Source organism: Euleptes europaea, chromosome 4 (assembly GCF_029931775.1).
Source record: "Euleptes europaea isolate rEulEur1 chromosome 4, rEulEur1.hap1, whole genome shotgun sequence".
NCBI classification, from domain to species: Eukaryota; Metazoa; Chordata; class Lepidosauria; order Squamata; family Sphaerodactylidae; genus Euleptes; species Euleptes europaea.
The window spans coordinates 20,106,430-20,123,596 of record NC_079315.1 but is presented as its reverse complement, the minus strand read 5'-3'; the positions used below and the strand labels follow the sequence as shown (position 1 = coordinate 20,123,596).

Genomic DNA, 17,167 nt, shown 5'->3' with positions numbered 1-17,167 from the left:
ATGCATTAAAAGTCTGGAAGAAATGAGGTTTGGGTACAGGATCCAGTATTACACGTCTGTGGTTTTTTTAATCAAACAGACAGAGCTTCTTACATAGGGCTGCCTCTGAAAGGTGTCCGAAAACTTCAACAAGAGCCCAGGGCTGGAACGGGCCTCTTAAGGTTAAAATACAGGGAGCAGCTTACAGTATTGGTATTCTGACTCATTTTCTGGCGCCTTATTCCCAAACAGCTGGAGTTATCAGGTAACTTGTGACACTAGCAAGCAGGTGGGAGGACCAGTTCTGGGCTCATACAGCAATACCATTCTTCAACAGACAATTCGGGGAGGTCAGCTGCTACAGCTTTTATCACCTGTAACACTCCATTTGGAGCAGTGGAGGTAATAGACGTTGCTGCAAATAGGATCTTTAAAGTACCAACTCAACCTATACTATCATCTCCCACCCACGGAGTCAGGTGCAGAAACTATTCTCACTTAAGGGGGGAAAAACTGATTAAATATAGCATCAAAACCAGCTTTAAGAATTGTACAATTCCACGCGTAAATAACTGTGTTTGGAACCCGCAAACAAATGCAGCTTTTTTAAATGTCTGGTCAACAATTGTAGGTCCCTAATTTTTGCTTTTTTAAAAAGAATGAAAAAGCAGCATCTGACTCTTGTGGTTACGGATACAGGATTGAACATTTGCAGGCATTTATCTGCAAGTATGCCATTCCAGGATGGAAGCAGCATACTCAATTTCCGGTCGTTCCTGCCTCAAGGGTGCGCGCGCACATGGCTGATCTCCACTCCCCTTTGCAATCATTTCCTTTCGGCACTATATTTGATTAGTACCACTACATTTGGCTGCTAAGGAACACCCCGCAAAAACTAATATGGGGACCGGAAACACTTTCCCCTCAAAACCGAGGCAATTCCCATTACTCCAGCATGCCCAATGTGACCAGTTAACTCAAGAAATGCCCGTCTAAATTAATATCATCCAGAAACAGAGCTTGATTCTTCCCAACATATTAAGCCACCCTGCAAAAGAAGTGGTCTTCAAACTTGATGGGTCAGGACCATCAGGTAGGTCGTGGAGCTGGACTCCCCCCATGGAGCTGCCATTTTGTTTTTGCTCCTTTTGGGAAGGTTCGGCTGCTAGCGCACACGTGTAGAGAACGAGGGGACCACACCACCGGCCTCTCTCTGAACATATATCGGGAAGAGCGGCGGGATTGCGAGGCGAGGTCACTCAGCAGTGACGATGACTCGTCCAGTGTTCTGACCCTTGGCTTGTTCCTCACGGTGTTACACCTTGCGGTGCTTCGCTTGCATTTCCTGTCCCAGGCCCTCTTGATCTGCTGCCCATGGCATTGGCGAGACCTGAACTCCAGCTCTTCCTGTCACACGACCATGATGTCACGTTCCTGCAGCTCAGTGGGTCTCACACTGCAGTCTGGGAGTTAACAGCGATGTCTCAGCTCTGCAAAAGCTGCAGATTGCTGGTCCAAAGCACCACCTCCATTGGACCTTTTCCATATCCTATATTTTTAAGTGCTTTTTCAGAGGCAAAAACAGCTCATAAGAAGGATGAAGCATACATTTAAAGAAGGAGCTGTGTTCGTCTGCTGTAGTAAAATAAAAACAGAAGTCCACTGGTGCCTTCAAGATGAACAACAGCTATTTCAATATGGGTTTTCTTGGGTCACAGCTCGCTTCAGGACTAAGGAAGGTTTATATTGACATAGATGCTGCTTGCCTCTGAAGTGCCACTGGACCCTTGGTTTACATAGACTTAACATGTTTTCCACAAAGTTTCGTGAACAGCAAGCTGCTTTTTGGTAACTGTGACCCGATTACCTCAAAATCGCCCCCCTCTCTGTGAAGGCCTTGCAGAGGCCTCAGGAGGATGCAGGCCAGGTACTATTTTAACAATTGTTTTTAGAAAAGAAGAAGAGTTGGTTTTGATTTGCTTAAGGAAGAATCAAACCGACTTATGATCACCTTCCCTTCCCCTCCCCACAACAGACATCCTGTGAGGGAGGTGGGGCTGAGAGAGCTCTAAGAGAGCTGTGACTGGCCCAAGGTCACCCAGCTGGCTTCATGTGCCGGAGTGGGGAAACCAACCTGGTTCACCAGATTAGTTTCTGCCGCTCATGTGGAGGAGTGGGGAATCAAACCCGGTTCTCCAGATTAGAGTCCACCGCTCCAAACCACTACACCATGAGTCCTTTTAAAAGGATGTTTTGCCTAGCAGCAGTTATCTGTGATTCCAATCGCCGCACAAATGCGCATTTCTGAGCATGCGGTTTGTTTAAATGCTCCAGAGCCATCTTGTTAAAGGACCGGCAGCCTGCAGTCCATCAAAAGCAGTCGGAGAAATGCCTCCGACGAAGCTGCCGACACCGGGACCTTTTCTGGATTGTTATGGCACAAAAGCCATAGCAATGAAGCTTTGTTTGGAGGGGCTCCCCCATCTCTTTCAATCACTACTCCTGCTATCGTTTCAGAGGAGTTTGCCAACAAAACAAAAAAAGTACAGCATCAAATGGCAAGATTACAATGACCCCAGTATGAGGGCTGCATTGAGGGAAAATGTCTCAGGGGCCAGACGATTAAGCAGGAGGGGCCTCTGCATCTGAGACAGCCCTTGTTTCTTTCTGGGCTCAAAAGGCAGGGAGAAAACGGTGAATTCACAAGAGATTTAAGATATGGTAGCTGCTTCACCCAGGCTGATTCTCACATCACTATGGAACTGACATAGCAGCTCAGGATGGAGACATCAGCCTGGTCACCTGTGATGAGTAACTGTCTCCTCCAGGCAACCAAGCAACCTGGCCTTATTTTAAGCCAGAAATAATCACTCCATGTATGTGCTGGCAGGCAGGGCTAGTACAAAGTTGCTGGCTAGCGGCTTTTGTGCATTTGTGCACTAGTTTGCTCAACCAGGGTCTGGCAAATTCAGGAGCTTTTAAATAAGCTGTGGTTTGCCCCCGGCAAATTAACTTTTGAAAGGAAAACTGCCAAATGCAGGAGTCAGGTCAGCAGCAGAACGAACTCCGGCTTCAAGTTCTGATCCAAAGAAGAATCAGAACTTGACGGTAGAAACAACTGGGCTGGAGGCAAAAGGGGAGGGAAAATACTGCCATCCATCGTTTGCACAGAAGGAAAGGCACAGTAGTACTTATTTAAGCAGAACTGAACGGAGCGACGTCGCTACCTGCCTTCCCTGTTTTGAAGAAAAGCGAGTTTAGCCTTCCAGGAACAGGATCTCAGACCTGGAACAGAACAATCTTCTACCAACGTAATCATCAGCTTATGGGGAATGTTTCCCTCAAACCCCTAATCAACACGATTCAAGTTCACTCGGTACACTACCTCCTTTCATCTCCAGTTTTGCCAAAAGGCTAGCAGATTTTCCTTCATTTTTGCTCTCTGCCTTAGAAAGGGCCTGTGTGTTCCAATGAATGGCTGGATTCTAAATCTTCAGACGAGAGAACAGCAATTTCTCCTTACTCCCTGTGGTCTTCGGTAACACCCAAGACCACCTGTCCACGCAACTCCTCCGCTCCTCCACGCTAAGTCTTAGACTCGTACATTATGCCTACCAACATTTCGTTTTAAATTGTTTATTCTTAATTTATATAGTATGTATTTTATACCGTATTGTGCGTTTTTTTTATTAACTGTTTATTTACCAATATATGGTTGAACAAAGGGCAAGCAGGCTTAATTTCAAAATACTATAAAAACAGTAAACAACAAAAATCAAATAACAATGGAAATTGCAGAAAAAACACAAAACTAAGCCTACAGCAACAGGAAAAAAACCAACTAAAAGGGCAGGAGCCCTACAACAGCCGGACACTACAATTGATTTTATGGTTTAAAAAAATCCAAACAATTCGGCTCTGGCCCCTGGGTGGGGGTGGGGGGGAGACAGGCGAACCACAAGGAAGGTTCCAGCATGAAATGGACTGTCACTGCTGATGAGCCATGGCACTTCCAATGCTCATGTGAACTCACAGTCAGAACAGCCAAATAGTCAGAACCCACAACCCATGGTCAAATAGCCGGAACCAACAACTGCTACATCCACTATGCTCGCTTACGGTGTGGGATTCACCACAAGATTCAGGGACTCCTTTCCTCTAAACCTTCAGCTCCTGCTCCCACATGTATTGTGTGTTTTTGAAAGCCGCCCTGAGCCCGGCATGGCTGGGGGAGTGTGAAGTATAAATAGAATAAAATAAAATACAGAAATAATAAGTAATTTATCCCCCACCTCCTGGTTTGGCTGAGCATCTCACTTGAAGCATCTCACCTGCCCAGGAGCTGCCCGCGGGCAGGCCCTGCGCATGGTGCATGCGCCAGGCGCGTGGGTGGAGGGCGTCCGTGCCGGATTGGGGAGAGGCTGTGGCTCAGTGGTAGAGCATCTGCTTGGCATGCAGAAGGTCCAATCCCCAGCATCGCCAGTTAAAGGGACTAGGCGGGTAGGTTCAATCCCCAGCATTGCCAGTTAAAGGGACTAGGCGGGTAGGTGATGTGAAAGACCTCTGCCTGAGACACTGGAGAGCCACTGCCAGTCCGAGTAGACAATACTGACTTTGATGGACCAAAGGGTCTGATTCAGTATAGGGCAGCTTCGTGTGTTCAAGTAGAGATTGGATGGGCTCAAAAGCATGCTCTCTAGTTGGTGATGTTTTGGCTGGCCCCAATGAAGGGGTACTAGCCCACCACTATTTTCGTATTCACTACATTACAAAGCTCAACAACAGATGCTGATGCTCTAATAAAAAGGGGGGGGTGCTTACCTTTAAAGCGTATTCTTTGCCACTGCCGACATCCACAGCTTCGTATACAAAAGCAAAACCACCTGATGAGAAAAGACAACAGTGAAATCTGAACTTTCCTCATGATGTAACCAGTTAGCTGCAAAAATATAATGTCTCACCTGAAAGAAAAGGGTGCACCATATAACTCAGCAGATTTAATCGTGATTAAAACACCGTTCTTTCAACAAAAGGTGCTTTAAGTCCCTGATACTAGTTTTTCTATTGTGAAATATCTGGTGCATTAAAGAGTAAAAAAAAACAAAAAAAAAACCAGAAGTACAGCTTGGTTTGTTCAGAAGAGTAACATCCTATCTATTGCATGGACCACTTCTCATTTTCCCGGACTATGTGCACTGCAGCATCAAAAGAAAACAAAAAAAAACCTTGTGTGGTATCCTTATATTACTTCCCCTAATGTGGTCTTTCTAGGATGAACAACCAATGTTATTTAATCCAGTCACTTTTTTCAAGCTGTGTCAAGAAGCACGCCAATGAACAACTTTGGCAGAAATCCCCTAGGCTGTTCAAACTGCATGAGAATGCAGGCCTAGGATCCTCCTAAGCATCCAAAGCCCATGTTCTTTAAATGTTTGGCAGAAATCCCCTAGGCTGTTCAAACTGCATGAGAATGCAGGCCTAGGATCCTCCTAAGCATCCAAAGCCCATGTTCTTTAAATGTGCGCATGACCAACCTGTGACTCAGGAGCCATAAGCAGCAGGAGTATGAGGCAGTGCTGGATGGAATCAGGAGGGCGTGGGCCCAGCCACAGCACCTACATTTCTCATTTTGAACTCATCACCCACCCAAACCCTGAGTGGATCAAAAATCTTGACTTGGGCCAATGCAGGATAAGATGCTTTGGAACACAGGCAGGATAATGCTGTTTGTGGGCTTCCTGGAGGCACCTGGTTGGCCACTGTGTGAACAGACTGTTGGAATTGATGGGCCTGGGTCTGATCCAGCAGGGCCTTTCTTATGCTTGTATGTTCTTAAGGGAGATTTTTCTACAAGCCTGGAGAAACCTCCAGGTTGGCAGGGGGGAAAATCAGACAATGAAAAAAAAAGTACACATGGGGGGGGGTTAACCCTCTCTATTTTGTTAAAAAAAAGATCTTGACAACACTTTTACAACATCTCCGCCCCCATTTGCAGATTTGTCTAGCAACCCCAGTAAATATTGCTGAAGGTGGCCAGCAGTGGTGGTGGGAAGAAAGTAGCCGGGGTAGGGGAGGGGGAATGGGAGAGTTATTGTGGGCCTCTCACTTGTATTTAAAAATTTGTATCCCACCCTCAGTCCAAAGGTTCTCAGGGAAGCTCACAATCTAAGACAGCGTTTCTCAGCCTTTTTACCCTTGCAGAATCGTTGAAATAATATTAGTGTCTCAGGGAACCCCTACATATGTTTTATACATGATTAGCCTATTCATCTCAATTTCTCGCGGAACCCCTAGCAATGTCTCGCGGAACCCTAGGGTTCTGGGGAACCCTGGTTGAGGAACGCTGATCTAAGAGATAACAAGAGCTAAGACACGCACTCCAACCAAACCCCACTACAAAAAACAATCTAAAGCAGTGGTTCCCAACCTTTTTTTTGGCCATGCCCCACCTAATCATCTCTAAAATCCTGATGCCCCCTCCCCGTGACATATAATTCTTAGCGGCCTTTCCCCCTCTCCATTGTCACCAGCTGACCGCCGTGTACATTCTGATTGTAATTTTTAAAATGTGTATGTCACAATATATATTTATATACTGTATATGAAGCCCCTAGAACCATAAGAAATGCAAAAAAATCACAGTTAATAACTCATTCTCAAATTGCCCCCCTTAAAAATCAAACTGCCCCCTGTGGGGCATGTGCCCCACATTGGGAACCACTGATCTAAAGGCAACTGAAGAACAGCTCCCATGAACCGTACAATAAGCATTGAAACAAAGCAGGCAAGTTCAGCGTGAGCAAAACAAGAACCCGACTCAACAAGCTAATTAATGAATTAATCAGCCACCCTAATATAGCAGTAAAGCCACAGGTATGCCAGCAAATACCATGAAACTCTTGCGCTGCATTACAAGCTTGATCCTCACAGACAGAAGCAACACACTCCAGGGCATGGAGAATGGCATACAGGGTTACTCACTCGGGATTTGGAAATGCCTGAAGATTTGGGGTAAAGCCCGGGGAGGGCAGGGTCTGGGGAGTTACGATGACATGGAGTCGACCCTCCAGAGCAGTGGTTCCCAAAGTGGGCAATACTACCCCCTGGGGGGCAGTGGGATTACCTAGGGGGGCACTAAGAGGCAAGAGGGCAGCAGGGGGCCCGAGAGGTGGGCCCCTTCAACTGTGTTATTCACTAATTTACAATAGATCAAGCTATGGCACCATGCTGGCAAATTTGGTGGAAACTATCAAAAAGATTTTTTCCAGACTTTGGAGAGCTGGTACCATTGGATCAAGTTCATCAGTTCTGTTGAATAAATTTCAACTAAAAAGTTTTAATTTGATTTTGAATAGATGCGCAATTAGTTGATACTGTTTTGAAATTGTATTGTTATTATCTTCTTTAGTGAGTCATGCAAAGTGATGAATAATGCTTTTGATAGGATAGGGGGTGCTGGGATTGAGTTTGTGGAACCAAGGGGGGCGATAGCCTGAAAAGTTTGGGAACCACTGCTCCAGAGCAACCCTTTTCTCCAGGGGAACTGATGTCTGTAGCCTGGGGGCCAGTTGTAATTCTGGGATCTCCAGGTTCCACCTGGAGGTTGGCAAGCCTAACTGCATATGTACTCCAGCCAGCGCTAGAACAATACAGCTAGACCTTTATTTGTGGCCCATTTGGCCAAAAAAAAAAAAAGTCGAAGAAAAAAGAGGGGAATAAAACCCAACCTGGAAAACAGAAGTTGGGTACCCAAGGTTGGGTGGGATGAAAAAATATATATAAATAATGAAACAATGTAATTTATTAGAAGTGCTATATAAGAATTAAAATTATTTAAAAACCGTTAAAATAGCACAATGGTGTGTCTTAAGGTTGATGTCTGTCACCACAAGCCAAACGAATTTCGGCCTATATGGCCTTCCTCAGTGGTCTATTTGATTCATATATAAAGCATGCACACACATTACAAATATATTTACATGTGCATGCTTTTATATGATTCAAATAGACCACTGAGGAAAGCCATATAGGCCGAAATGCGTTTGGCTTGTGGTGAGAGACATCAACCTTAAGAAATGCCATTGTGCTATTTTAATGGGTTTGTTTTTAAAGTCGGCCACCGTTGCTCGAGAAAGACAGTTCAGCACGTACCTAGGGGAGCTGTGATTAGACATAAAATGAGAAGAGCACTCATATTCATGGGTAAGATTTAACTGTGCATACGAGGTATAATTTGTCGTCGCTGGGACAGAGCGTGTGCACCCTCGGCAACCTTTCAGACTGTTGAATGGCTGGTTGCAAAATAGATCGTACCCTGGAAACAAATACGTTTCCTGTTAACAGGAAACCCGGCATGAGTGAGTCACAGGTGGAGCCGGCAAATTGCCTCTCATTCTTGAAATGCCACATTGCAATGGCTCGTAAGTCATACACAGCAACGACAGTCTGCTCCGGGAATCGCCATATGTTTTGGATCTGTTTACTGCCTAGGGGGCCAAAAACATAAGTGAAAACCTCCCCAAGTCCCACAGTTTTTCTCAGGAGGAATCTACACATGCAACGTAATGAGATGGTACAATCTTGAGGTGGTGGGATGGGCTGAACCACTTCAGACTGCTGGATGGGGGCCAGGGATCATATTCGTAACACTTTCCTATATCAAAATCTACACTCAGAAAGGATCTGCTTTATTTATTCCCCAAAATTGGCTTACATTGTTCTGTTCTCTTCCATTTTATCCTCACAACAACCCTGTGAGGTAGGTTAAGCTACAAGTGTGGAATTGCCCAAAGTCACTCAGGAAACTTCCACGGAAGCACAAGGATTCGAACCTGGGTTTCTCAGATCCTAGTCTGCAACTATACCACACTAGATTGGCTAGAAGCTTTCATCCAGTCTAGCTTTCTACTGCCAAAGAAGAGCTGACATGGGAGAATACTATGAAATGGTATCGTCTACACGCCATCTGAACTGTCACAGCCCCTTCTACTACTTTATTACTCTTAACTCATTCTGCTAAATACCTGTTCACGCATACACCTCCCCACTCCAATTCATCAAAATGAGGATTTGCATATGTGAAATGACAACATATCCAATACCAAACATTTAATTACTCTCTTTCCCTTCATTTATTGCTGATACCCACTGACATTTTCTCTGTCCTGAGGTGTTTTTTTAAAAATTACTTCACACCCAATGGGTCAGGAATGACCCGGTGCTTTCACAGGGGACTACCTTGGGGAGGGGCTGTGGCTCAGTGGTAGAGGATCTGCTTGGCATGCAGAAGGTCCCAGGTTCAATCCCTGGCATCTCCAGTTAAAGGGACTAGACAAGTAAGCAATGTGAAAGACCTCCGCCTGAGACCCTGGAGAGCCGCTGCCGGTCTGAGTAGACAATACTGACTTTGATGGACCGAGCGTCTGATTCAGTAGAAGGCAGCTTCATGCGTTCATGTGTACCTTTACCATTTATACACACAATACTTTTCAGTATAGGTGGTTCATGCACTCAGCCCAAGTTCTCAAGTGCTGACCCTTACATACATAAATTAGATCCATGTAAACTTTCTTCACATCATTCACAACTGCATCCGCTACCGGGATCTCTCTTAAAAGAGAAGAGTCCCAAACTTTGTGAATGAAAGGAAGTGAAATACCCAAGAAACAACTATCACAGACTCCTGCAGGGCCACTGTGATATCATTAGGCTTCCACCATGTGCTGCTGGACATTGCTGTATCTCAAGGACGGCGCAATAATCCGCAACTGGATTGTCTTATCCGCATAGCAAAATCCATTTGCGATAGTCAAGGCCAATGTCAACTTGGGGTGAACTTTTAACAAAAGAGCCAGAAAGGAGAGGGGGGGAAAAACAATGACAGAGATAGAGGCAGGAAAATAGATGCTAGTCCTAGACTTGACAGAGACTATAATACACACACCCTTTCTCACAAATGCCTGTATTTGTTCAAGACAGCTCCCAGTAGGGCAAGAGGTTCCTGGGCAGAAATCCTACAAGAACATCTAAGAAATAGAAGCCTGTAATGCCCCTGGGAACCCATTAATGAAATCCCAACTTAGCAATAAAACCAGGAAGCTGCCACATCACCGCAATAAACCATTTCTTTACAACAATCTGTCTTCTTGCTCCTTCCACTGCCTTATTAAGGAATAGCTAAGAAACTTGGGGAGAAGCTTTGCCAGAGCTCTCCGATAAGCTTCCAGCTTTCATTAGCAGAGCTCAACCACTACACTATAGCAATTGCCAACTTCACACATCTGGAAACAGGGCTCCTCGACACTTTGAGGCAGAAGAAGAAGAAGAGTTGGTTTTTATATGCCGACTTTCTCCCTCACTTAAGGGAGAATCAAACCGGCTGACAATCACCTTCCCTTTCCCACCCCCCTACAACAGACACTCTGTGAGGTAGGTGGGGCTGAGAGAGCTGTGACTCGCCCAAGATCACCCAGCTGGCTTCGCGTGGAAGAGTGGGGAAACGAATCCAGTTCACCAGATTAGCCTCCGCCGCTCATGTGGAGGAGTAGGGAATCAAACCCGGTTCTACAGAGCAGAGTCCACCACTCCAAACCACCGCTCTTAACCACTACACCATGCTGGCTCACATTAATAACTTTACATAGGGGTGCCCTTTACCTCGGGTTTGACAATGAAGACATTGAAATTGTTCAAGATTTTCTATTCCTTGGCTCCATCATCAACCAAAAGGAAAACAGAAACCAAGAAATCAGAAAGAGATTGAGACTGGGGAGGTGTAGCCCCCTGGGGGCTAGGGGACATCATACCTGGACTCATACCTGGGGGGGGGAGACAACATACCATGGGGGCATCACACCTGGACTCATATCTGGACTCATACCTGGCGATCACGAGCCCAGTGGCTGTTTCTTTAAGCCACTTTCCTTTATTTAGCCATAAAGCCACACAGATCCCTGAAGGTGTGGTCCAATTCACCTGAAAATGTAATTCTTTGACTGCGCATTAAAGCCTGGGCCAGTATAAGTGCACATAATTCCAAGAACAAACACGCTCAGCGCAAGACCATGGAACACTGATCGCTAAGTGGGAGTATTAATTGCACGCCGACGGGTCCTCCCCTTCCCTGACAAAGCGCTTAAACAATTCCTGCCAAGCGATACTGAAAGTAGCATTGTGCTCAGAAACAACACTATTTCGCTCCACACAAAAGCTCAAAGGCTTTAAACCAGTCAATTCTACCAGCTTCAATGATCTTGATAATTGATTCCACTGTTGGGGGGGTGGGGGGGGGGAATAATACATGGAAGCATAACACGGTGTGAATTGGCACATTCTTACAAATTACTGCATTGAAATAACTCAGCGCAGGATAAACAATTTTTAACAACGAATTTATCTTGCCGCGCAACAGAAAAAAGCAGACAGCCGATCATTAGCCACAGCAGACGCTACTGACAATGGCTCTATTTCAGTCTGATCCTTAAATCTTCCTACCCCACATTGTCTTTTTAGTACAGTTTGCAAGTGGTTGTGTCTCCGTACATGTTTCCAGTAGAAAGCCATTGTTGCTCTGCAAGCTTTATAGCCTCTCTAACATTCTCACATTCTCTCACACATGTCAGATCATCATATCTTGTGATGAACTCAGGGGCTCACACCACCTAAGCACTCTGCTGGAATGTGAGCGACAGATCAGTTCTGGAATGCATGAACTCTACACGGGAGGTCAGATATTATCTATAACTAGCAAGGCACTATGTTGAACACATGAAGCTGCCTTATGCTGAATCAGACCTTTGGTCCATCAAAGTTAGTATTGTCTACTCAGATTGGCAGCAGCTCTCCAGGGTCTCAGGCAGGGGTCTTTCACATCACCTACTTACCTGGTCCCTTTAACTGGAGATGCCAAGGATTGAACCTGGGACCTTCTGCATGCCAAGCAGATGCTCTACCACTGAGCCACAGCCCCTCCCCAAGAACATGCTTCACTTATCAGGTGAACTGTTTATTAGATTACCTTTCCTGTTCTTCCAAGGAGCTCAGAGAAATATATGTGGCTTCTCTGTTTTATCCCTACAACATCACTGTGGAGTGGATTACATTGTAGACACCCAGTGAGCTTAAAGGAACAATCAGGATTTGAACCTAGCTCTGACCAGGTCTGGTCCAGCAACAATACCACACCAGCTCTCAAACACACCAACTACGTATTTGATTTTTTTTATTTTACACACGGCCTTAAAAATGAGTGCAGAGGTCAAGATGAATTTCCAAGTAGAGAATTGCCAGAAACTTCATACCAAGTTTTCTTCCTCTCTCTCGGTACTCAAGGAAATTACTGGACTCACATCATTCCTGGCACCCACGAAAACAGGTAGAAAGGTCAGGCCGGCATTTGGACTGAAGCGCAGAATGTGCACGCTAACCTCTACTCTGTCATTTCAATCTTCAAGGCGAAAGATTGAATTACAATATACATATGGTCGCACGGCCAAAAAGCACAGGGGTGTAGGGGGTCAGGCTGACACGCAAACTTCACAGGCGGCAATGTAGCCCAAACGCAACGTTCAGCAATTTCATTCTGATCCCTCAAGGTCTGAGAGGGATCACGTTATAACCCAGTTTACGTAGAGAGGATGCCACACCCGGAAAAGTACAACCTGAAAGCCTTAAGTGGGCGATAAAGCCGGGGGAGGGCCAAGAGTGGCCTAGAAATTTAGGATGCAACCAAAGACCGGCCTCAATCACAAACTGACATATAAACTATGAGATATGACATTCCAAGGAGCACTAACTGCTGTTGCTGCTTTTCACGTTCCTGGTTTGGAAGACCAAGGGTTGCCATGTAGGGTTGCCAACCTCCAGGTACTAACTGGAAAAAAACTTGTGCTAAATCAAGAGAGTAGCAAAAACCGTGGCACTGTGGCTAAGTGAAATTAGCACCCCAAAACATGAAACAAATGTATTAATCATACAAGACCAATATAACAACCCCCTAAGGAGGTTGTTTTCAGGTAGCCGGCTCAAGGTCGACTCAGCCTTCCATCCTTCCGAGGTTGGTAAAATGAGGACCCAGCTTGCTGGGGGTAAAAGGAAGATGACTGGGGAAGGCCCTGGCAAACCACCCCATGTGACGTCACCCCATGGGTCAGGAATGACCCGGTGCTTGCACAGGGGACCGTTACCTTTTTAAGGAGGTAAAAATACGAATGAAGGTAGAAAAACCGCACGGGCTATAGAATTCCTACGTGCTAGAGAAGATTTTTGTGCACGTAGGACTAAAATGAAAGAACAATGTAGCGATTGCAGATTCAACCTCAAACAGCGCTTGAACGGAAATAAAGCGAATGGTGAAAAGGGCATCCGGTATAAATCCCATTTCACACCAAAGTTTCTTCAGTCGCAAATTCATTCGCTAATAACCCACAAGCTGCGATCAGCGCTGGAAGGGGCCCGTAAATACAGTTGCTCGATGTGTAACATTCACATCACTGGATGAAAGTAATCCACGGACAGACTATTAGTGCGATGGTTTTTGCTAACCTCCAGGAGGTAGCTGGAGACCTCCCACTGTTACAACTGATAACCAGCCGATAGAGATCAGTTCCCCTGGAGAAAATGGCCGCTCTGGCAATTGGACTCTATGGCATTGAAGTCCCTCCCCTCCCCAACCCCCACCCTCCTCAGGCTCCGCCCCAAAAACCTCCTGCCAGTGGCCAAGAGGGACCTGGCAACCCTTCTTACATGCCTTCTGCAGAATGCAACAATATATATTTTAAAACCAGAACTGAGGACAGCCAGACATATTTCTCCATCTGCCGAAAGTCTGCATGACGTCTGAGGCCTTGAATGAAAAAGCCCATGACACCTCAACCATAAACCCACACAACTGTTCAGCTTCTTCTCCTTCTCATCACGAGGGCGTTCCTTCCTGCGGAGGGAACCTGGAGCACGGCTGAATGCTTGCTATGGGGGAAACCACACCCTGTAAGCGGCCTGTAAGATAACATTCACAGCAAACTTCAGAGAGGAAGAAGAAGAAGAAGAAAAAGAGCTCCACCTGACACACCATGAAACATTCAAAGGATGACGACTTCAGGACTCAGCAACTCAATACGTCAACTGCAACCGTTCCTCACAGCGGTTCAAAAGGCACTTCACAAACACCGACACCTTTAAACCAGGGGTGCTTTCATACATCCTAAATAATGCGCTTTCAATCCACTTTCAATCCACTTTAACGATCGTTTGCAAGTCGATTTTGCTGTTTCACATGGTAAAATCTGCATCAACAGAAGTATAGTGTCCAGATCACGCGATGTGATGGTATTGCTTTGCTCTGCTCGGCTTAGACCTCACCTAGAGTATTGTGTTCAGTTTTGGGCACCGCAATTTAAGAAGGATGTAGACAAGCTGGAACGCGTCCAGAGGACGGCAACAAAGATGGTGAGGGGTCTGGAGACCAGGTCCTATGAGGAAAGGTTGAAGGAGCTGGGTATGTTTAGCCTGAAGAGGAGACGGCTGAGAGGGGATAGGATAACCATCTTCAAGTACTTGAAGGGCTGTCATATAGAGGAGGGTGCCGAGTTGTTTTCTGTTGCCCTAGAAGGTCGGACCAGAACCAACTGGTTGAAACTAAATCAAAAAAGTTTCCGTCTAGACATTAGGAAGAATTTTCTAACAGAGCGGTTCCTCAGTGGAACAGGCTTCCTCGGGGGGTGGTAAGTGCCCCTTTCCTGGAGGTTTTTAAGCAGAGGCTAGATGGCCATCTGTCAGCAATGCTAATACTATGACCTTAGGCAGATCATGAGAGGGAGGACATCTTAGCCATCTTCTGGGGGAGGTAGTTGTGAATTTCCTGCTTTGTGCAGGGGGTTGGACTAGATGACCCTGGTGATACCTTCCAACTCTATGATTCTGTGAAATCCAGCTGCAAAGTGGATTGAAAGTGCATTATTCGGCATGTGTGAAAGTGCCCCAAGAGACTTCAATCTGGAGAATGTGGGGATTTGAAGCACAGCCTTTGGCGAAATAGTACAGAACGCTCTCCAGACAAAGCATTTCAAGTCTTAACCCGCCTACTGCCTTATGAACCTCCCCAACCACTGCAGTCATCTTCGGAGGGCCTGCGTCAGATGCCCCAACCTTCTGAGATGAGGTAGGCGACAACCCAGGAGAGGGCCTTCTCAGTCATGGCACCAGAACTCTGGAACTCGCTCCCCAGGGGAGATTTATTTGCCCCTATTTGCTGCCATCTTCCACCAGCAGGCGAAGACTTTTTTATTTTGCTTGGCATTTCCCTCAGTGATCCCTCCTTCCTCCCAAGTGTTTTAACGATGTCTTTATCTTTTGTACTTATTTTAAGCTCATTGTTTTAATGATGTATTTGTATGTTGATTTTGGAGCGGTGGATTCTGAACTGGTGAACTGGATTTGTTTCCCCACTCCTACACACGAAGCCAGCTAAGTGACCTTGGATTAGTCACAGCTCCCTTAGAGCTCTCTCAGCCCCACCTACCTCACAGGGTGTCTGTTGTGGGGAGGGGAAGGGAAGGTGATTGTAACCTGGTTTGATTCTCCCTTAAGTGGTGGAGAAAGTCAGCATATAAAAACCAACTCTTCTTCTTCTTCTTGAATTTAATGGCTTTTACAATGATGTTTTAATTTGTATGTTTTAATTAGTCACCTTGGCAGCCCTATGAGGGCAGAAAGGCAAGGTAAAAATCCCATAAATAAAACAAATAATCCACCATTATTTTCAAAAACAGCCTGCTTTTACAGTACCATGTTCATTTACATGGACACAATCTAAACAAGCGTGCTTATGAACTATTTCTCTCCCAAAGCCGGTGTTGAGTAGTGGTTGAAGTGCTGAGTTAGGATTCAAGAGACCCAGGTTCAATTCCCCTACCAAGAACCTCACTGGGTAGTCATGGGCTACTCATAAGAACATAGGAAAAGCCATGCTGGATCAGACCACAGCCCATCGAGTCCAGCAGTCTGATCACACAGTGGCCAACCAGGTGCCTCTAGGAAGCCCACAAACAAGACTGCAGCAGCAGCATCCTGTCTGTGTTCCAAAGCACCTAATATAATAGGCATGCTCCTCTGACCCTGGAGAGAATAGGTATGCATCATGACTAGCATCCATTTTAACTAGTAGCCACGGATAGCCCTATCCTCCATGAACATGCCCACTCCCCTCTTAAAGCCTTCCAAGTTGGCAGCCCTCACCACATCCTGGGGCAGGGAGTTCCACAATTTAACTATGCGTTGTGTGAAGAAATACCGTACTTCCTTTTATCTGTTTTGAATCTCTACCCGCAGGCTTCAACAGATGACCCCGTGTTCAAGTATTATGAGAGAGGGAGAAAAGCTTCTCCCACTCTCTCCATACTATGCATAATTTTATAGACCTCTATCATGTCTCCCCTCAATCGCCTAGCCAACCTCACAGAGTTGTTGTGAGAAGAGGAGAACCATATGGAGGACTGCAACAGGAAAACATATTAGATAAGACTATTTCAGCTGCTTTCAAGGAACCAACTGGGTTGGAATGCAAGTACAGAACTAGTCCTATTTTTAAAAGAAAGCATGCTGAGAATGCAGGGCAGCTGAAATATTGCAAGACACGTTCAGGAGGTTGCAATGCCTAAGTAAGAAAAGGAGGGGGGAAATACAAGTATCCTGTTGGTTAAGTGCCCAGAACAGCAAAAGCCTGACAGAAAACTATTGACACAATTAATCAGCGTATTTATTAACCACGCCTCAACTATAAAGGGATCTGACCGATTTCTCTTTTTGGAAAAGGAAGCATAACATTTGTGTGGCTGAGATCCCCCTATCATGTAAAAGATATTACCAGCTTCCTCCAAGAGCCAGACTTCTTAAGAATTGACTACAATCTCACATGAGCGCAGGGGAAAAAAGCTTGCCCCCTTTGAAGCGCAAAAGGAAGCAGAACAAGGGCACAGACACGAAAAACCCTGGGAGTAAAGGATGCGGGACATTAAGCGGAGACCAGCTCTGCAAATCAATCTGGAAAAAAAATTACTAGCCCAGTACAGCAGCTCATCCATATTTATCGCTTTAAAAATGGGGAGGGGAGGGAAAAATTTCCAAGCTTGGAGAAACTCACACTTCATACAGGCAACCGGGCAAGTGGCTATTTACAAGCCCACCACAGACC

At 45.7% G+C, this 17,167-nt stretch overlaps 1 protein-coding gene across 1 annotated transcript in view; it reads right to left on the bottom strand.

Moving 5' to 3' along the window:
• The window catches only part of GAK (cyclin G associated kinase), a 108,166-nt gene that overhangs the window by 75,403 nt on the left and 15,596 nt on the right, over nucleotides 1-17,167 (bottom strand). Inside the window, exon 2 of the mRNA XM_056847974.1 lies at nucleotides 4,801-4,862. Within this exon, the coding sequence (XP_056703952.1) occupies nucleotides 4,801-4,862 (62 nt within the window). The remainder of the gene's footprint in view (nucleotides 1-4,800; nucleotides 4,863-17,167) is intronic.